The sequence below is a fragment of the Rattus norvegicus genome, chromosome 9 (assembly GCF_036323735.1).
Source record: "Rattus norvegicus strain BN/NHsdMcwi chromosome 9, GRCr8, whole genome shotgun sequence".
In the NCBI taxonomy this organism is placed as follows: Eukaryota; Metazoa; Chordata; class Mammalia; order Rodentia; family Muridae; genus Rattus; species Rattus norvegicus.
In genome coordinates, this window is record NC_086027.1 from 71171910 (window position 1) to 71194819 (window position 22910).

At 38.4% G+C, this 22910-nt stretch overlaps 1 protein-coding gene across 3 annotated transcripts in view; it reads left to right on the forward strand.

Annotated features, from left to right (window-relative positions):
• Positions 1-22910, forward strand: part of Pard3b (par-3 family cell polarity regulator beta) — a 1028687-nt gene that overhangs the window by 639552 nt on the left and 366225 nt on the right. For all 3 annotated transcript variants that reach the window (XM_039083322.2, NM_001191808.2, XM_063266952.1), the window contains 1 exon segment: positions 10295-10339. In XM_039083322.2, the coding sequence (XP_038939250.1) occupies positions 10295-10339 (45 nt within the window).

Below are 22910 nucleotides of genomic sequence, written 5' to 3' on the forward strand. Positions count from 1 at the left end.
AGTTGAGATAAGGAGCTGGAGCTGAGAATAGCTGGTTGGGGTGTTGAGAACAGAATACAGAGTGGTGAGAAGAGACGGAAGTCCAGATACATTTGCAGTCTCTCCCTAGTACTGGATGGTGTCATGATTAGAGGATGAACACAAAGGAACTATCAAGTCGGCTCAAAAGGATACCCAAAACAGTGTTGAGAGCTCACACTAACGTGGAAAATGTTTGTGTCTTCAAAGCCCATGTAGTCACAGACATGTGTGTGTAAGGATGTTATTATGAAGATAGTTCTGTCCAATGGTCGGCAGTGAGCCACCAAGTTTCTTACATGAAATATTGAAGTTGAGCCTCACAGGTATGAAGAAATGATACCAGATACAATGAAAACATTTGATGAGAACAATAAATAAGAACCCATTGATGTAATTGGTGAATGTGAAATAAAAACATCTAAGGATGGAAAAGGAGAGTTCACTATGCATTTTATTGATACTGAGCAGATATTAACCCAATATGATGAGCAATAATTTTGGCAACTGAAACGTGACAGGTAAATGTCTTGAAAGAGTCAAACTATCAGGCATCCACGAGGAGAAATCAGGAATCTGAATAGCTATGTAACTCTTGAAGAATGTGATTCTGTCGAAGTGGGTTCCCTCATAGAGCCTCCAGGCCTGATGGCTTCCTGTGAAGTCAAATGCCTGCTAGACTGATGGCAATTCTGAAGAAACCTCAGATCAGTAGAGGAGGAGGAGGACACTTCCTTAGCTCGGTTCCTGCAGCCAACTTTTCTAGGATACAACTATAAGATACAGACACTGTAAAATTAAATAAATAGAAAGAGTGCAATAAACTCACAGCCTTCATGAAATGCCACAGAACCCATTTTACAATTTTGAAAAATTGCAGCCAACAATATATCTAAAAAAGAATAGCGTAGTGTGACTAGGTGGGGTTAACCAAGGAATGCAGTATTAGTCTTTCAAGGTAAGTCACCTACAACAGGCTAAAATATAAAAAAAAATATATAATTATACCAGTGACTTCAGAAAAAACTACATTATCTAATGAGCAATATGAATCCAAACATATGGTATAACTATATATAAGCAAAAGAACCACAAAAATGCAAAATTCAACATTGTGCTCAACTCTGACCAGGGTAGAAAGGCTGGATACCTAGACAACAACTATGAAGCTTAAAACACAAAACAAAGCAAAACAAAACAAAACAAAACAACATGTATTCCAGTATTCCATGGTGTGTGAATGAGAGAGAGAGAGAGAGAGACAGACAGACAGACAGACAGACAGACAGACAGAGACACAGACAGAGACACAGAGACACAAACAGAGAGAGAGACAGAGACAGACAGAGACACAGAGACACACACAGAGAGAGAAACTGCACATTTGAAGAACCAAGGAAGCCTTGTAGGAGGACTTGGGAGGAGGAAAGGAAGAAATGTAATTATATTATAATCTCAAATATAAAAAAGTAAAAAATGACAGCCACCATAAAATAATAAGCACAAATCAAAAAATAATAACAGAGTTGATACATGGACTTTTCCTTTACTTTATTGCTATATGTATATCATAATTTTTTAAATTCTCCCACATTTAATAAAAGCAAAATTTAAGCCTACTGTTTTTGTTGTGTGTTTCTGGATATCCTGTAACAGAGAAGCATTTATTTATTCTGCACAGCTTGAGAAAATTCTGACATTTGCATATTGAAAGGAAAGTTTATTGTACCAAGGCTTCAGAGTTTTAGAAATATAGTGTGTTGGAAGTATAATGTGCTATTTTCTATAAGCAGAGAGAACTGCTATTTCAAGTGTCATATCCTGTGACAAACAAGTATGATTAGTGCCAATAAGCCAAATATAGGAGCCAGGGCCCCAGGGATCAGTCACATCAGACTCCGCTCTAGAGAAAGACAAGTGTGTGCCCAGCTTACCAATCATTCACTTTTCTGTAATTCTTCATTCACTACAGGACATATAAGAATTTATGTTTATTCTAAACAGTTCTATCCTGTTTTGGCCTAGTGCAATTTATACCAGAATTAGATCCAATCATCTTCTCCTACCCTTCCTTGCCAGAAGTTTGTCTGCAGATTGTGCCATAAGAATTTCACAGAATGTATCTGCATTATGGTGTGTGTGTGTGTGTGTGTGTGTGTGTGTGTGTGTGTGTGTGTGTGTGTGTGTAGAGAGAGAGGAGAGAGAGAGAGAGAGAGAGAGAGAGAGAGAGAGAGAGAATGAATGAATGAATAAATGAATGAATGAATGAATGAATATACCGCACTGAACAATCGCTTCATTAGTTTGCAAGCGTTTGATGAGTGGGTAAATCCAAAATGCTGCCATTTCTTTGTTATTACAAGTATTTCCCTCACTAAGTAAATGTTCATGAGTACATATAAAATTCTAGGCCTGATTCTTGATATTGGAGAAACAGGACATCTTACCTATTAAAGGTATTTATAGTTTAGTGTGAATTAGATACACAACTAATGGTAAGGTGACTGCCAATTATTTTTGTCCCCGAACTCAACTTGAAGAAGTAGACATAGTGTTTAAAGCCTATTTGTCAAGTGAGGAGGGTGAATTTTACTGTAGTACGCATCTGAGACCAGGCACTATTGTGCATCCTACTGATGTAGCAAGTTGCAAGGCCAATTGGCATCCCTTTGGAGTTTGTTGGCGGATTCAGGCAGAAGTGGCGATAAGACCTGCCATAAGAATTTCACAGAATGTATCCGCATTATGGTTCTGTGACAATGAGTTTGTGCTTTTCACCCAGCTTCGTCCTATGAAGAATGATTTATATTTTACCTATGGATTCATTATTTAACAAAAACAACAACAATAAAAACCCCAACTCAGTAATCAGTTCCCATCTTCCTCTGTATCAGCAACGCAATCCAAGCTTGGGCAAGCTTCAGGCCTGAGTGCCTCCTCCTTTCCATGCTGTCTACTCCCTGTGTGCTAAGATTCATCTGTGAGCTCCTTAGGTGCAGTGTCCACCCATGTAAAGCCTGCATTGGCTTTATGAACCCTGTGTCTTTCTGGCTTCCCAGTGTTCCTAAAGCACTCTCCTCCTCCTTCTTAAACACAGTTTATTGTATGGCACAGTTGAGTTTCTGTATTGGGCCACAAGTGTCATCCTCTGATTATTTTGAGAAAACTAGTGTGTATTGAATCAATTCAAAACTACCTAATTTAAAAGAGGTTTTTTCCTGATATTTTTTAATGAGTTAAAAACATAATGAAAATTAAGTTTTTCATCAAATGGTTTAAAATTTCTAAAGTTTATGGAGGGAAAAAGACTGTTTGAAGATCTCACTGAAGAGTTAAGAACATATGGAGAGTCTGATATGACTGAGGGATATGAGCCTCTGTTTTTATCCTGTGTCACCATGGTGTAACAATACAGCATGATATTGGAAGAAAAACTTGGTCTCCCAAGCTCTGACTAACGTATTGTCTGAACAGGAATGTATTTGAATTGGAGCTCTCTGTTTTGGTATGCTTCTAAGAGATGGTGTGACAACCATGGGCATCTCATGCTGGCTCTATAATCTCCTTTTCAGTAAAAACCTTGTTTTAGTTTGTGTGTGTGTGTGTGTGTGTGTTTATGTGGGCATATATGTGTATTTATGTATATATATATATGTATATGTATGAGTGTGCATGGATGTGTATATGTGCAGTGTAATGTGCATGTGTATGTGTGTGTATATAAGTGTGTGTATACTTGTGTAAGTGTGTGTTTGTGTGTATATTTTAGGACATGGAGTAACTTTTCAAAACATTAAAAGTCCAAAGTGCTGAAAACTCAGGAAAGTCTGTTCAGATAGACGATGTGCCAAATCGTCACTGACTTAGAAAACACTATAAATTAAGGCAGTAATAGTTCATGGTTGCTGAGAAGGGAACTTAATTTACAACTAGAATCAGGTTTACATTCCTTAGAAATTCTGGAAATCCATCACTGGCACAGAAATTGATCTGCTAAAGGAGAAGAAAATTGATTCCTAATATTGGCAATTACATCAATTTTAAGTTCTGAAGGGACAACTCTTGGAAACAAATTTATTAACCACAAAGGAATTCCTTGCTACTCTAGAAATGATCTAAAGAGTAGTATTTATAGCCTCATTTGAAGAAAGAACTTCACTATTGCAGACAACAGCTTCAGGATTGTTGTCTCAATTATGTTAAAGATATTAAGATAAAAAAGTAAGCGAAGCCAGGCTATCTGTATAAAAAGCCAGCACCACAACATATTTTGCCTCAAAGTATCTCTCTATGAAGGAGTAGGAATCTGAACACATTTGCATACTTCCATTCAAACATGCTGTTGGTATTCTCAAAAAGAATAAGTGTAGCTGGCGGTAATTTTTATCTGAAGAGATTTGTGTGTGTTAGCAATATACCATATCCTGTCAGCTCGGAAGAGCATATGGGGCCCATTAACTCACCAAATCTGCCACTGTTCTGCAAATTTTTATTAAGCAAGTGAAGTCCCTAATAGTCACTTATGTTATAGAATGCGTGTCAAATGCTATCAATAAGCAAGGGGATTGTTTTCCCCTAGTGAGAAGGCATTTGAAGTGTGTAAGAAGGCTTGACAAAAGAATAAAACACTTTAAGCAAGCACTGTATTAATAAAAATGCACCCTACTGGGAGCCAACATGCACGCATATTATGTGCACTTTAATGTCTGCTGCTAACAAGTTTGGAGAATGCCATCTTGATCATAGATTTTTTTTTTCCCTCCATATTTTTGTTCTCTGAATTCTAGCAATGAACCTGTTGGAAATTAAGTAAAAAGAAAAATGCTGTGTGTTTGTGCTTTCTTAAAATAGGTGTCCTTGGTGGTTGGGCACTCTCCATAGACTTAGACTTCAAAGACTTAGCAAGAATTAGAAACATGGACCATCATGGCTGCTGCGTTCCCCCTGATCCCCATGCAAGTGCGAGGACACAGCAGGAAATTAGCAAACATCCAAACCAAATAATGTCCTCTTTATTAAGCACCTGTGGCAATCAAGCCAAATAGTGCCCATCAATCTTGTGTTGAGTGTCAGGAAATAGGTTAGCATAGAAATCTCATTAGCTAAATAAAGCCAGAGAAATCTAAAAAAAAAACCAAACCAACTTCATGATCGCTCCTAGTTTTTAATAATGGCTACAATGAGAACAGTGGTGGTAGTAAAAAGGCCTTTGAATTACATCTTCAAAAGGACTCAAAAGGACTCAACATTTTATTCATCCCTTCAATTGCTAGAATATTCCTCGAATATTCCCATAGAGCAAATAGTTGCAGTCCTTGAGTAACATCGAAGGTTAAGGAAGCTAATGCAATGAACTCCAGAAACTTAGGAAGCAATGTAAAGCAACCTTCCATCAGAACCAGAATGAAGAACCATACAGGTCTTCCTTCATCAGCTCCCTGTCCCATGACCTTCCTCATGTGAGGCCCACTTAGTTTTCTGTTTCTTACACAAGCCTTTGATTTAAAAGTACAAACCTATCATGAGTCATGTTGCTACCATTTCAGTCTCTGCACTATCTCAGTATAATGCAATGAAACAACTACACTTACGCTCCAGCCCCAAGAGATAACTAATAGTCGCTCTAAGGTGATGTGGGTTATAAAGGAAGTTGGGTATTAATTATAATACTTGCCATTTAAAAAATTGGTGGTGTGTGTAATTTTACCTCATTTTCTCATTTGCCACTGTTATTTAAATTACTTCCCAGCACTAAGCATGTGCATAAAAGATGATTGTTCCAAATTTAACCTTTTAAATAAAATGTGTTCTATTAATTAAGTCATTACCGCACCCTCTCTTTTCCATTATGTTTGTTCATTTGCCGTTGATACTAAAGATAGGCATCTGTGTCAGAGAGTATTTCGGAGAAAGACCCCTAATTTTTGTGCCTGTCATCCATTTGGATTTTCCACACTGTTTTTTAAAATAGTTTATTTCAGTTTTCCAAAGAATTTCAACTTGTCAATTAAGATAATGATAAGTATTCCCACTGGGAATAAAAGACATTATTCAGCCAAAAAGTTTAAAAGTTCCTTGTAAAACCTAGTGTGACTAGGTAATTTGCAAAATTTAGATTTAAAACGAAAAACCCAAAAAGACAAACTAGGCCGAAGCAACCCTTTGCTCAACTGTGTTTTCAGTGTACGTCTTCCAGAGGCTAAGTGAGTCGTATACACTGCATCCGAAGTGCATCGTTCAGATAGCACAGAAACGCCCACACTGCTCTGCTGAAGTCTGATGTGTTCTCAGTTCGTCTTTATCTCTGTACAGCCCTGAGAAAGTACAGTCACCAATGCCATGGCTACCAAATCCACCAGTCACAACTCCCACTCACAACCTCGCTTATCAAAGCCTTACCTAGAAGTTGGCTGAGTAATTTTAATGATTTTTTTAATCTCCCATAATTTCCCGTGTGCTGCTTGTCCCCCGTTCTTAGCATGAGCAAAACAGGAGTTAATGGGCGGTTAGTCTTTTCCACACTAACGGTGGTAGTTGAGTCACCGTTCAGTTCCTGCCACTCATGCTTCTGCTTCTCTGTGAAGTTTCTCATTAATAATGACCATAGCTAAGGTTTTCTAAGTGCCCACCGAGCGACCTTCAAAGCGTTTAGCATGCACCCACCAGTACATGTACTTACCTCACATGTCCTTATGTCTTCACCACACACCGGTGGGATGCAAGCATCTCACTCATGTTACGGTAGTGAGCTGAAGCGCTCAAAGTTAAAACGACTTTCAGGTTACTTACGGAAATATGTCTGAAACTTGAAACAGTGCGACTTAGGTTTCCAAGTCAGGTTCCTAACTCTCAAAATGACTTCTCTCATGTTAAGTGAGAATAAATAATTTAGGTTGAATACATTTGAATTTTAAGTTTCCAGCATGCTAAATTATAAATTTAATTATTGTCTTAGGGTTTTACTGCTGTGAACAGATACCATGACCAAGGCAACTCTTCTAAGGACAACATTTAACTGGGGCTGGCTCACAGGTCACAGGTTCTGTCCAGTATCACTACAGGAGGAAGTATGGCAGCATTCAGGCAGGCATGGTGCTACAAATGTTGCTGAGAGTTCTACATCTTCATTCAAAGGAAGCCAGGAGCAGATTGTCTTCAGGAAGCTAGGAGAAGGATCTCAAATTCCACCCCACTGAGACACACTTCCTCCAACAATGCCATACCTTGAGCCAAGCCACTTATAAAAACATATTTTATATATTTTTAGTTTTAAATAATATATTATATAATCACAAATAAATATTATAGATGTATGGTATAATATCCTCATAGTATATAATTTTATATATTTATATTGTAAAATGTATCATTATAAAATTATAGCCAACATCATTGGTCTGCAGAAATTTCATTTTTTATAGAATCTTGCTATGTAGCCCAAGGCAGGCTTAAACTTATCCAAATAATCCTTTCTCTGTCTACAGCGTTCTAAAATTACATCGATGGACCTCTTACGTAGCCCAGATTTCTATCTAATATCATAGATTCAAATAAAAAGAATGCTGTATTTCTAGTATATAATTGTTTAAAATGTTTTCTTGTATTTAATTTGTATCATTGTTTGTCCTTAAAATTCCTCAGCTAACAAATCTGTGATTGTCACTTATACAAGGGAGCGGCTAAGACTGTCATTTCACCTCTGTGGCTTCTGCTGATGAGAAGCAAGCCACTGCCTTTATATGAGACTCGGAGACTGTAATGCTTGTCTTCTCAGACTATTGTGAAGATTAAAATGATTAAATAGATTTAAAACATGTAGAATCTGTGTGTTTCAAGTGCTTAGTAAATACCAGCTACTATTGTTATTAAAATTATCAGGAGATTTGATTTATAGTATTTTTCTACTTATACTTTAGATTCCACTATGTATAGTTTTTGGGACAAGAAGGAAAAAACTTGCCTGTCAGTACCTGATAACTATTATTGGACTTACAACTAAACTGTTAATGCAAATCAAAGTATGACGAGATCTTACACAGTCGAGAACAGGATCATAGGCAAGCAGTGCTGTTAGCTCCAACATAAAGAGTTAGCCAGGAAAGGACGGCAGGGGAGTTGCCAGTTATGTACGGGACTGTGACCATATGTTAAATGTAACTGAAGCTGTGGGCAGAGGGAAGAGACGGACTCCTTAGTCAAGATGGAGGTGGACTTCCTGGTTCTCAAGCTTCTCTTACCTTCTGTCAACCCTTGACAGCAGAGGTTTATGGACCAGCATGGACATTGGTAAATGGCACATAAAGGAAGAGGGGTGTCGAGTACTGACGTGGTCATCCTCAGAGAGTTGTTTAAGAATGTGTTCACAGGACATATTGATTAGTGGTTTTCATATACTGTCTTTTCCTGATATTAATATCAATTTAACGATAACCCTCTGTGACACAGTGGGAATCTTTTCTGTGTTTTCTATCTAGTAGGGCTTTATAGAATCCATATTATTCATTTAAATGTTTGATAAAATTTACCTGCAGTGTCACCAAGTCCTTTGAGGGAAAATTTTGTGTGCAAACTTATTTTAACATTTAACTATTAGTTCATACATACAGTTCTTTTTTGATTTACTTTTTTTTCTTTTTTTCCATCTTTATTAAATTGGGTATTTCTTATTCACATTTCAAATGTTATTCCCTTTCCCGGTTTCCAGGCCAATATCCCCTAACCCCTCCCCTTCCCCTTCTATGTGGATGTTCCCCTCCCCACCCTCCCCCCATTACTGCCATCCCCCAAACACCCCTGTTCACTGGGGATCCAACCTTGGCAGGACCAAGGGCTTCCCCTTCCACTGGTGCTCTTACTAGGCTATTCATTGCTACCTATGCAGTTGGAGTCCAGGGTCAGTCCATGTATAGTCTTTGGGTAGTGGCTTAGTCGGGTCTCAAGCCCCTTCAGCTCTTTTCAGTCCTTTCTCTGATTCCTTCAACAGGGTGCTGTTCTCAGTTCAGTGGTTTGCTGCTGGCATTCACCTATGTATTTGCTGTATTCTGGCTGTGTCTCTCAGGAACGATCTACATCCGACTCCTGTCGGCCTGCACTTCTTTACTTCATCCATCTTGTCTAATTGGGTGGCTGTATATGTATGGGCCACATGTGGGGCAGGCTCTGAATGGGTGTTCCTTCTGTCTCTGTTTTAATCTTTGCCTCCCTATCCCCTCCCAAGGGTATTCTTGTTCCCCTTTTAAAGAAGGAGTGAAGCATCCCCATTTTCGTCATCCTTCTTGAGTTTCATCATACATACAGTTTATTTCTATATTTTACAGCTTTACTAGCTGAGCCTTTTCAGAGTTTTTTTTTCCCATTGCTTGACAGCTGTGTAAATTTTGACCTAATTCTTCCACACTCTTTATGCATGACCCATCATCATTTTTAAGTGAACTGACTGCTTGCCACTTCAACTGCTGGGAATGAGCATCATTTTCATCTCTGTGTGAGCTTCAAATGTTTTCTTTCTATTCAGCATTGGTTTTCTAGGTCTTAGGGATGTGGGGGGGAGGGGAGTGTCTCTGATGATATGAGAGAAAAATTGTAAGCTGGCCCCGTGCTTTATAAACTCCATATGCATTAGCTTCCCCGAATATCATGTAGCATCCTTTATTGCGAGCAGCATCAGTGGATTCTGTCCTGTATCATCTTCCTGAATGATCTCCAGGAAGCTGTCTAGACTGGAAACTAGGCCTGTCATGGTATTGACTATATTTGTTTTCCATCCTTACAAGTCTGTCCTTTGTGACCTAATGTCTACTTCATTGAATTCTATTATTACAAATTTTATCCTCTCTTTATTAGGAAAATATAGATCTTTCCTTTTTTTCCTATTTTGACCAGATAGAGAAGCCTACTCCTTGAGTCTTGAATATGTACATATTTATTCTTTACTGCTTAAAGAGCTGTATTATCTGTTATATGTCCCTAGGACATTGAATTTAATTCTTCTCTTACAGACATCAAAGAAAGAGCCCAGTTAAAAGAACTACAAGTAATGACATTTTTTAATAAGCGTCACTCTCATAGACGACCTAATAAGCATCGCTCTTCATAGTTGACTATAAAATGTCTGTGGGTAAAATTGAGGCACCCCAGGATAGGCTGGAAGAAAACAAGTCTCAAATCTTTGCCAGTAAAAGATTTAATTTGTTGTGAACCTATATTAATTTATTGTTTTAAAAGGTCGGCTTTACAAGCAGGTCTAATCCTTGTCTCTTTTCTTTCTCTTCGTCAGTGCCAGACGAAAGCAAAGTCCAGTCACTGGCTGATCGCAGGTCAGGTAAGATGCTCCTTGTAACTGGCTTTCTCTTCCTGGAAGTCACTGGCGGCATTTGGATCCTGTTTCTGAGCACCAGCCAGTGAAAGGCTTTCTAATTAATACATGAGATGTCTCTGTCTTCCACAAAGATGAATTATCGCTTGGCTTTGTGCATAATGGCATAATGCATGCTGACTCAAAAGTTTTGAGAGAAGAAAGGTTTCCAAATCACCATAAAACCCAAGTCTTAAACCTCTATGCTAGATGAACACTTTCAAGAGACAAAAAAAAGTTGAGAAGGAAAGCTAAGGAAGTTTGGAAATTTTTCTTACATCAAATTTAAATTAAAACTGGGGGGCAGAGAATATCAAAGAAAGATATGGTCATTTCTCAGAAAAACAATTAAAAACACACATGGGCAATGTTGCCTGTCACCAGCAGGGACTGTGCCAGAGATGGCTGTGTTATTCCTCTTCTTCCTCAGGAATGAGCTCCCATGCTCACCTAGGTCTTAGTCACCTAGGTCTTAGTCTGTCCTGATGAGGCACCTTTGTGGACCAATCCCAAGCCTTCCCTTCCCTTCATAAGCTACCAAACACTAGGGGTGCTTCATTTTGTAGAAAACTATCCACTGACTCACTCTGCAGAGGGCTCCACTGGCTGGCATTCCTCCAGTGCTGAAGCAGAATTCTCCCCCATTGCTGTGTTTGTGTGACAATTGCTTTTCCAGCAGGAAGTGGCCTTGATGTCTCTTAAGTTTGTCAGGTTCCAGGGCAGGCAAGATTATATCTTTTTCTTTTTCTCCTTCTCTAGATTTTCTAGTCTAGATTCTCTAGACTGCAAAAGGGAACAGGTGGTTCATACTCTTAGGCTTCTCCCTTTCTTCCTAATGAAGAGTCCAAGTAGTTAGATACTATGAATAAAAAACACATAGTGGCTTATTAAGAATGTTTACAAATTGGATTTGTGAAAATGAGCAAATAATAAGCTTTCTGATTATTTCCACAAATTCCAACCTTAGTTTAATTTTAGCTTTCAAAAAAAAAATCACTTCTTTCTGGTAATCAAAAGTTACTGTCACTCTTTTAGCTGAGAATATCATCTTAGCTTATTGCTATAATAAAAATGTTGGCTTTTATCTAATGTGGAATAAATATTTGTGAAGAACTACTCTACACAACTTGAAATAATAACCTTGCAGATTTTTAAAAAATTCAAAATTGGCAGAATTTCATAGCTGGCAGTCCACATGACAACTTTACCTCAGGCAGCAGATGGGATTCGTACTAGCAAGCTTTATTCTGTATGAAGCACAGTGTTAAATTACACTAAATGATATAAAGATTTGTTTCTAATGTATCACCACTCCAACTATCATTGTTCCTATATCTTGAGACCTTCTAAATATATGATATTTAGATATTTAGATATGATATTTCAGTATATCGTGTAGTTTATTGTTGGACACCTGTGGAATCTATATGCAAAAAAAGTCAATTTGATTATACCTGACTCAGCTTGATTCAATATGAGCTGTGAGGCATCAACCAATGAGAGATTAAGGGAGGTAAGATATTTGATAACTTTACAGCAAACGTGATATAAGTGAAGAGGGTGAAAGCACATATAATTATATAGGGATGCGTTACAGAGAAAAGGTGTGCCCTGTACAGCACGGGAGAGAGTTATGAGACAGTGCAGACCATCATCACTGAGGAAAAGATGTGGACAACGAATGTTCAGGTTCCAAGACTGTGCCCTCCACATGTATGTTTTCCACATGTATGTTTTTGAAAAGTAACCTTAAATATGATTTTCTTCAGGCATTCATCTCTCACATGAAAACTCAACTCCATATGTATTCTGTATTCATTCACAGCAGGAGTTCTTAACCTTAGTGGAGGTTGCATATCAGATATCCCATGTATCAGATATTTACATTATGATTCATAACAGTAGAAAATTACAGTTATGAAATAGCAATGAGCAAACATTTTATGGTTGGCATTCACCACAACCTGAGGAACTGTATTTTAAATGGTTGGAGAAACCACTGATGAGGGGGATTTCTCATGGGATGTTGGTAATGGTGGTGATGGTGATTTGATAGCAACAAAGGAGTAAGTGTTCCTTTAATTCTGACAATTTCTTTCTGTTGTCACTCAAAAATTTACAACCGATAAAGAGATTATATGTAGTCAGACAGGTAATGACAAAGACAGACAGACAGACTGACAGAGACGTAGATCTATAGATAGGTACATAGATACATAGAGATAAAGATAGATGATAGATGGATAGATCGATACATACATACATACATAAATACATAGGTAGATAGAGATAGAGAGAAAAATAGGTACATAGATACAGAGATTGATGGATTATAGTTATATATATGGATGGATAGATGGATTGATGGATAGATATATAAAAAGATATAGATAGATAGACTGATAAATAGTAAATAGAAAATAAACCTATAATATCAAACTTCTATGGGCACTCTGTAGGTTATTGTCTGTGGTTATGTTATATTTTATCTTATAAGGATCATGATCATACTTCTGCCAATGTTCAAATGATCCCTTAAAGTTTTCTTGAAATACGATTCTTTTTCTTCCCGAAATCCTATCTTTGGAATACTTGAGTAATAGATCAACATCTTTTTGGCTAGGAGGAGCAGCTTTCTCTTTAATTCCTGAAATGTGGACAGCGCTAACATTATCCAAGACTATCAGGAAGTTAAAGTAAATTAAATTGTATCTGCTGACTTAAATCTACCATCCATCTTATTTGGGAGGATATTCAACATTTAATAAATTCATCCGAGTTAAGCTTTCTTCTGAGTCAGCTACTTAGTGAGTATAGAGCCACTCTGTGCCAACTTCCATCTGCTGGTCTGGCTTGGGTGCATCCCAATTTTGTGACAAGATTTTTGGCACCTTTTCCTTGGCTTAATCTTTAAGTGGTTGATGCTTCGGGGCTAAAATCATATCAAAGGCCCAGGTAAGATAAATCTTTCTGTAATTTCTGGCTCAAAATGGTGGCTTCCTTCACCCCTTCTTATTCTTGTGATTCCCATAACAACCACATTCCATCCCATCATTACCGTAGTGTGGTTTTAAATATTTTGGGATAGTCTCCATGTAAGGAAGGTCTTTATGTCTACAGAATGGTAAGGCCCACTCAGGGAAATTAGAAATAAAATAGCTTTTGTTTGGTTCCTTTAAAAAAACAACACAAGTGCTAGTGAACCTTGAAAAATAATTTAACATCTTTCTTCCTATATCTCAGGAATTGAACAATGTTCACACACTAGAAATGCAAGGCAGAAAAATATATTTAAATAAGAAAAGTGATTTTACTATTTTTTGCAATTAAAACATTATTATATTATTATCCCCTTCTATTACCTCTCTGTTACGCTTTCAAATTTATGGCCCCCACTTTCTTTAATTCTTTATAGTGTGTACATGTGTGTGTGTGTGTGTGTGTGTGTGTGTGTGTGTGTTTCTAGAAATACAACTATAACCCACTCAGCCTATATCAAGTTACTTATACATATATGAGTTTGGTAATGGCCACTTGGTATTGAATAACCAGTTTTAAGATGACTTCTGTGATCTGAAGAAATCTTAGAGTTCAGAGAAAGCAAAATTAACTTAGCGCTTGATATTTAAAATTTTTGCTTTATTTTTTATTATGTTCAGAGCAATAAAGGGTATCTGAGATCTACGTATTTCTTGCTTTCCCTGTTTTATACTAAACCTCAACCAATAATTCAGTGCTCCTCTTGTACTTGTTTGAAAGGACTTATATATTTTGCTTCCTTTTTTTCCTACTGTGTCGTCGTCTTCTTCTTCTATTGTTTTGATTTACTGCTTGGAGCTGTTTTAATATGTATTGACTGTCTGCAGAGATCTTTGCTGACCCAGCTCTTTAAGATGATGCAGTACTAAGAGAGCCAGGGAGTTCTTCTTTACGAGCTCTGACATATTAATTAGCAAAATGGACTAAAAAGCTTTCCGATTTTTGCTTTAATTTCTTATATTCTCAAACACCTGTCTATATAGCTGTAAAGCAGGCAAGTCTGTGAAAGCAATGGAGAGCAGTAAGTGCAGACCGTCTTTGAATCAAGTTTATCAGTTAAGAAACACATGCTTATAAGCAACTGAGGTGGGTCTTTGCATGCCATGAAGTTCAGTTGATATGCTGGCACGGTTGATTGGTATAGAAATTAAACCTCTGGGCATTTAAACTTGCTCTGCCAGATGGTCACTGTTGTCTTAGGAAATGAACCTAGATATTGTGCTGTAGTAAAGATTGTGTTTTCTTAGAATGTTCCTAACACCCTATAGACCCAAGAACTGAAAATAATGGAGAATATAGTTTCTCAGATCCCATTCTAATGGGAAGACATCATTGACCTTTTGTAAACCTGTGTAGCTTAAAAGGAAACAGCTACTCCAGACTGTGATAATCTCATGAAGATGAGAGACATCTAAATGTAATTATTTTACCTTTGTTTCCTCTTCTGAAAATGTGTAAGTTTATATGTGTATGAATGAGTGGCTCAAATTGAGAGATACAGGAAAGAGAAAATGTATGTGCATTGACTATAAATTATATTAAAATATATTGTTCCAAAGCTCAAAAGTTAATATGGAAATTGTTACTTTAGCAATGAGAATAATCTTCAGACATAGATCTTTTTCAAGTGTAACCTAAGAAGTTTCTGGTTCTTTGTAAAAGAATTGAGCTTTGAAGATGGGTATGTTGTACAAGCCTATAATCTCAGGGCACAGTGGTTGGAAGAACACGAGTTCAAATCCAGCCTTGACTACAAGTAAGTTTCAGGCCACCATAAGCTACATAGTGAGATCTTGTTTCAAACGAAAAATGACAGTAAATAAATGAAAGCCTTTAAAAGCGAAAAGAAGTTAGACTGCAACTTCACTGCAAAGAACAATTACTCAGTGGGGCTTCATAAGTTTGTCTTTATTTCCATTTTTTACAGAATTGAAATTAACATGTATTCTTTGAACAATATGTCAAACCTCAGCAGTTTCTCAGGTTTGAATCTTCCAGTTGGGTTCCTGCTATTCATGACCTTTTGTGAATTCTGTGGATGAGGAAATAAAAATCCAGTGTCAGTGTTTGTAGGGTTTGACCCTCAATTCTGTTCTTAGCTAAGGGAACACAGGGTAGATATCTGCTCACGTGCTGAGAATCTTGCTGTCTCTCATCAGTCCTTCTGTTAGTTAAATATAGTGCTAGATACAACAAACATATACACTTCCCTCTGTGTCCATCTTTGGTTTACATTTAAAAAGGATTAGGAAGTTATCATCAGAAAATTAGCAACATGTATAGATCACCCACACACTTGATTATGAAGCAGCATTCTTTATGCTATAAATGATTACTGAATACTGTAGCCTCTAAAGTTTGATGAATCAAACAGAATTAGAAACAAATATTTTCAACCAGTCCTTTTCATATGATTTAAATATAAAGCAGGTCTAGGCATCTCTAAATTTCCTAAGTAAATATGGGTATTCTTACAAATTAAATTTCAAAATAAATTGATCTTTTTCATGTATATTCAATGTCTCTGAATTAGTTAACTTTCTGATGCTGTAATAAATGCTATGACCAAAAACAAGTTACGAATACTAGAGTTTATTTCGACTTATGGTTCCAGAGCTAGAATCCATAATAACAGAAAAGGCATGGTCGCTCTGTCCCCAGACCCTGTGAGAGAGAGACCCAACCGCCTGGTCAGGTGGGCACTCCTGAGGCTGCAGAGCAGAAGAGACCACCAACACTGCTCACCCCTGCCCACATCCCTGGCCCAAGAGGAAACTGTATAAGGCCTCTGGGCTCCCGTGGGGGAGGGCCCAGGAGCGGCAGGATCCCTGCCTGAGACACCACCAGAACCTGAAGGAAACAGACCGGATAAACAGTTCTCTGCACCCAAATCCCATGGGAGGGAGAGCTGAACCTTCAGAGAGGCAGACAAGCCTGGGAAACCAGAAGAGACTGCTCTCTGCACACACATCTCGGACGCCAGAGGAAAAAGCCAAAGACCATCTGGAACCCTGGTGCACTGAAGCTCCCGGAAACGGCGGCACAAGTCTTCCTGGTTGCTGCCGCTGCAGAGAGCCCGTAAGCAGCACCCCACGAGCGAATTTGAGCCTCGGGACCACAGGTAAGACCAACTTTTCTGCTGCAAGTGACCTGCCTGGTGAACTCAAGATACAGGCCCACAGGAACAGCTGAAGACCTGTAGAGAGGAAAAACTACACGCCCAAAAGCAGAACACTCTGTCCCCATAACTGACTGAAAGAGAGGAAAACAGGTCTACAGCACTCCTGACACACAGGCTTATAGGACAGTCTAGCCACTGTCAGAAATAGCAGAACAAAGTAACACTAGAGATAATCTGATGGCGAGAGGCAAGCGCAGGAACCCAAGCAACAGAAACCAAGACTACATGGCACCATCGGAGCCCAATTCTCCCATCAAAACAAACATGGAATATCCAAACACACCAGAAAAGCAAGATCTAGTTTCAAAATCATTTTTGATCATGATGCTGGAGGACTTCAAGAAAGACGTGAAGAACTCCCTTAGAGAACAAGTAGAAGCCTACAGAGAGGAATCGCAAAAATGCCTGAAAGAATCGCAAAAATCCCTGAAAGAATTCCAGGAAAACATAAATAAACAAGTAAAAGCCCATAGAGAGGAGACACAAAAATCCCTGAAAGAATTCCAGGAAAACAAAAATAAACAAGTAGAAGCCCATAGAGAGGAGACACAAAAATCCCTGAAAGAATTCCAGGAAAACACAATCAAACAGTTGAAGGAATTAAAAATGGAAATAGAAGCAATCAAGAAAGAACACATGGAAACAACCCTGGATATAGAAAACCAAAAGAAGAGACAAGGAGCTGTAGATACAAGCTTCACCAACAGAATACAAGAGATGGAAGAGAGAATCTCAGGAGCAGAAGATTCCATAGAAATCATCGACTCAACTGTCAAAGATAATGTAAAGCGGAAAAAGCTACTGGTCCAAAACATACAGGAAATCCAGGACTCAATGAGAAGATCAAACCTAAGGATAATAGGTATAGAAGAGAGTGAAGACTCCCAGCTCAAAGGACCAGTAAATATCTTCAACAAAATCATAGAAGACAACTTCCCTAACCTAAAAAAAGAGATACCCATAGACATACAAGAAGCCTACAGAACTCCAAAAAGATTGGACCAGAAAAGAAACACCTCCCGTCACATAATTGTCAAAACACCAAACGCACAAAATAAAGAAAGAATATTAAAAGCAGTAAGGGAAAAAGGTCAAGTAACATATAAAGGGAGACCTATCAGAATCACACCAGACTTCTCGCCAGAAACTATGAAGGCCAGAACATCCTGGACTGATGTCATACAGACCCTAAGAGAACACAAATGCCAGCCCAGGTTACTGTATCCAGCAAAACTCTCAATTAACATTGATGGAGAAACCAAGATATTCCATGACAAAACCAAATTTACACAATATCTTTCTACAAATCCAGCACTACAAAGGATAATAAATGGTAAAGCCCAACATAAGGAGGCAAGCTATACTCTAGAAGAAGCAAGAAACTAATCGTCTTGGCAACAAAACAAAGAGAATGAAAGCACACAAACATAACCTCACATCCAAATATGAATATAACGGGAAGCAATAATCACTATTCCTTAATATCTCTCAATATCAATGGCCTCAACTCCCCAATAAAAAGACATAGATTAACAAACTGGATACGCAACGAGGACCCTGCATTCTGCTGCCTACAGGAAACACACCTCAGAGACAAAGACAGACACTACCTCAGAGTGAAAGGCTGGAAAACAACTTTCCAAGCAAATGGTCAGAAGAAGCAAGCTGGAGTAGCCATTCTAATATCAAATAAAATCAATTTTCAACTAAAAGTCATCAAAAAAGATAAGGAAGTACACTTCATATTCATCAAAGGAAAAATCCACCAAGATGAACTCTCAATCCTAAATATCTATGCCCCAAATACAAGGGCACCTACATACGTAAAAGAAACCTTACTAAAGCTCAAAACACACATTGCACCTCACACAATAATAGTGGGAGATTTCAACACCCCACTCTCATCAATGGACAGATCATGGAAACAGAAATTAAACAGTGATGTCGACAGACTGAGAGAAGTCATGAGCCAAATGGACTTAACGGATATTTATAGAACATTCTATCCTAAAGCAAAAAGATATACCTTCTTCTCAGCTCCTCATGGTACTTTCTCCAAAATTGACCATATAATTGGTCAAAAAACGGGCCTCAACAGGTACAGAAAGATAGAAATAATCCCATGCGTGCTATCGGACCACCACGGCCTAAAACTGGTCTTCAATAACAATAAGGGAAGAATGCCCACATATACGTGGAAATTGAACAATGCTCTACTCAATGATAACCTGGTCAAGGAAGAAATAAAGAAAGAAATTAAAAACTTTTTAGAATTCAATGAAAATGAAGATACAACATACCCAAACTTATGGAACACAATGAAAGCTGTGCTAAGAGGAAAACTCATAGCGCTGAGTGCCTGCAGAAAGAAACAGGAAAGAGCATATGTCAGCAGCTTGACAGCACACCTAAAAGCTCTAGAACAAAAAGAAGCAAATACACCCAGGAGGAGTAGAAGGCAGGAAATAATCAAACTCAGAGCTGAAATCAACCAAGTAGAAACAAAAAGGACCATAGAAAGAATCAACAGAACCAAAAGTTGGTTCTTTGAGAAAATCAACAAGATAGATAAACCCTTGCCAGACTAACGAGAGGACACAGAGAGTGCGTCCAAATTAACAAAATCAGAAATGAAAAGGGAGACATAACAACAGATTCAGAGGAAATTCAAAAAATCATCAGATCTTACTATAAAAACCTATATTCAACAAAACTTGAAAATCTTCAGGAAATGGACAATTTCCTAGACAGATACCAGGTATCGAAGTTAAATCAGGAACAGATAAACCAGTTAAACAACCCCATAACTCCTAAGGAAATAGAAGCAGTCATTAAAGGTCTCCCAACCAAAAAGAGCCCAGGTCCAGACGGGTTTAGTGCAGAATTCTATCAAACCTTCATAGAAGACCTCATACCAATATTATCCAAACTATTCCACAAAATTGAAACAGATGGAGCACTACCGAATTCCTTCTACGAAGCCACAATTACTCTTATACCTAAACCACACAAAGACACAACAAAGAAAGAGAACTTCAGACCAATTTCCCTTATGAATATCGACGCAAAAATACTCAATAAAATTCTGGCAAACCGAATCCAAGAGCACATCAAAACAATCATCCACCATGATCAAGTAGGCTTCATCCCAGGCATGCAGGGATGGTTTAATATACGGAAAACCATCAACGTGATCCATTATATAAACAAACTGAAAGAACAGAACCACATGATCATTTCATTAGATGCTGAGAAAGCATTTGACAAAATTCAACACCCCTTCATGATAAAAGTCCTGGAAAGAATAGGAATTCAAGGCCCATACCTAAACATAGTAAAAGCCATATACAGCAAACCAGTTGCTAACATTAAACTAAATGGAGAGAAACTTGAAGCAATCCCACTAAAATCAGGGACTAGACAAGGCTGCCTACTCTCTCCCTACTTATTCAATATAGTTCTTGAAGTTCTAGCCAGAGCAATCAGACAACAAAAGGAGATCAAGGGGATACAGATCGGAAAAGAAGAAGTCAAAATATCACTATTTGCAGATGACATGATAGTATATTTAAGTGATCCCAAAAGTTCCACCAGAGAACTACTAAAGCTGATAAACAACTTCAGCAAAGTAGCTGGGTATAAAATTAACTCAAATAAATCAGTTGCCTTCCTCTATACAAAAGAGAAACAAGCTGAGAAAGAAATTAGAGAAACGACACCCTTCATAATAGACCCAAATAATATAAAGTACCTCGGTGTGACTTTAACCAAGCAAGTAAAAGATCTGTACAATAAGAACTTCAAGACACTGAGGAAAGAAATTGAAGAAGATCTCAGAAGATGGAAAGATCTCCCATGCTCATGGATTGGCAGGATTAATATAGTAAAAATGGCCATTTTACCAAAAGCAATCTACAGATTCAATGCAATCCCCATCAAAATACCAATCCAATTCTTCAAAGAGTTAGACAGAACAATTTGCAAATTCATCTGGAATAACAAAAAACCCAGGATAGCTAAAACTATCCTCAACAATAAAAGGACTTCAGGGGGAATCACTATCCCTGAACTCAAGCAGTATTACAGAGCAATAGTGATAAAAACTGCATGGTATTGGTACAGAGACAGACAGATAGACCAATGGAATAGAATTGAAGACCCAGAAATGAACCCACACACCTATGGTCACTTGATTTTTGACAAAGGAGCCAAAACCATCCAATGGAAAAAAGATAGCATTTTCAGCAAATGGTGCTGGTTCAACTGGAGGGCAACATGTAGAAGAATGCAGATCGATCCATGCTTATCACCCTGTACAAAGCTTAAGTCCAAGTGGATCAAGGACCTCCACATCAAACCAGACACACTCAAACTAATAGAAGAAAAACTAGGGAAGCATCTGGAACACATGGGCACTGGAAAAAATTTCCTGAACAAAACACCAATGGCTTATGCTCTAAGATCAAGAATCGACAAATGGGATCTCATAAAACTGCAAAGCTTCTGTAAGGCAAAGGACACTGTGGTTAGGACAAAACGGCAACCAACAGATTGGGAAAAGATCTTTACCAATCCTACAACAGATAGAGGCCTTATATCCAAAATATACAAAGAACTCAAGAAGTTAGACCGCAGGGAAACAAATAACCCTATTAAAAAATGGGATTCAGAGCTAAACAAAGAATTCACAGCTGAGGAATGCCGAATGGCTGAGAAACACCTAAAGAAATGTTCAACATCTTTAGTCATAAGGGAAATGCAAATCAAAACAACCCTGAGATTTCACCTCACACCAGTGAGAATGGCTAAGATCAAAAACTCAGGTGACAGCAGATGCTGGCGAGGATGTGGAGAAAGAGGAACACTCCTCCATTGTTGGTGGGATTGCAGACTGGTAAAACCATTCTGGAAATCAGTCTGGAGGTTCCTCAGAAAATTGGACATTGAACTGCCTGAGGATCCAGCTATACCTCTCTTGGGCGTATACCCAAAAGATGCCTCAACATATAAAAGAGACACGTGCTCCACTATGTTCATCGCAGCCTTATTTATAATAGCCAGAAAATGGAAAGAACCCAGATGCCCTTCAACAGAGGAATGGATACAGAAAATGTGGTACATCTACACAATGGAATATTACTCAGCTATCAAAAACAACGAGTTTATGAAATTCGTAGGCAAATGGTTGGAACTGGAAAATATCATCCTGAGTGAGCTAACCCAATCACAGAAAGACATACATGGTATGCACTCATTGATAAGTGGCTTTTAGCCCAAATGCTTGAATTACCCTAGATCCCTAGAACAAACGAAACTCAAGACGGATGATCAAAATGTGAATGCTTCACTCCTTCTTTAAATGAGGAAAAAGAATACCCTTGGCAGGGAAGGGAGAGGCAAAGATTAAAACAGAGACTGAAGGAACACCCATTCGGAGCCTGCCCCACATGTGGCCCATACATATACAGCCACCCAATTAGACAAGATGGATGAAGCAAAGAAGTGCAGACCGACAGGAGCCGGATGTAGATCGCTCCTGAGAGACACAGCCAGAATACAGCAAATACAGAGGCGAATGCCAGCAGCAAACCACTGAGCTGAGAATAGGTCCCCCGTTGAAGGAATCAGAGAAAGAACTGGAAGAGCTTGAAGGGGCTCGAGACCCCAAAAGTACAACAATGTCAAGCAACCAGAGCTTCCAGGGACTAAGCCACTACCTAAATACTATACATGGACTGACCCTGGACTCTGACCCCATAGGTAGCAATGAATATCCTAGTAAGAGCACCAGTGGAAGGGGAAGCCCTGGGTCCTGCTAAGACTGAACCCCCAGTGAACTAGACTATGGGGGGAGGGCGACAATGGGGGGAGGGTTGGGAGGGGAACACCCATAAGGAAGGGGAGGGGGGAGGGGGATATTTGCCCGGAAACCGGGAAAGGGAATAACACTTGAAATGTATATAAGAAATACTCAAGTTAATAAAAAAAAAAAAAAAAGGAAAAGAAAAGGCATAGTCTAAGTGAGAGTAGGAAGCTGGGGGATCACATTACATCTGCACACATGAAGCAGCAAGAACAAGCAGAAAGTAAGGTCATGTTATGAACTCTCAAACCCCATCCCTACTGATATACTGTTTCCAGCAAAGGTTTGCCCCCATAGGGTCTATAACCCCTCCTCAAACAAAACTACCAATGAGGGCCAAGTGTTCAGATACATGAGCCTATAGAGGACATTTTCATTCTTCTCTCTGTGCTAGAAATACCAAGGGAAAGAAGACATCATTCTGCCTTAGAGAAACCATCTCTAGGTTTAAACAC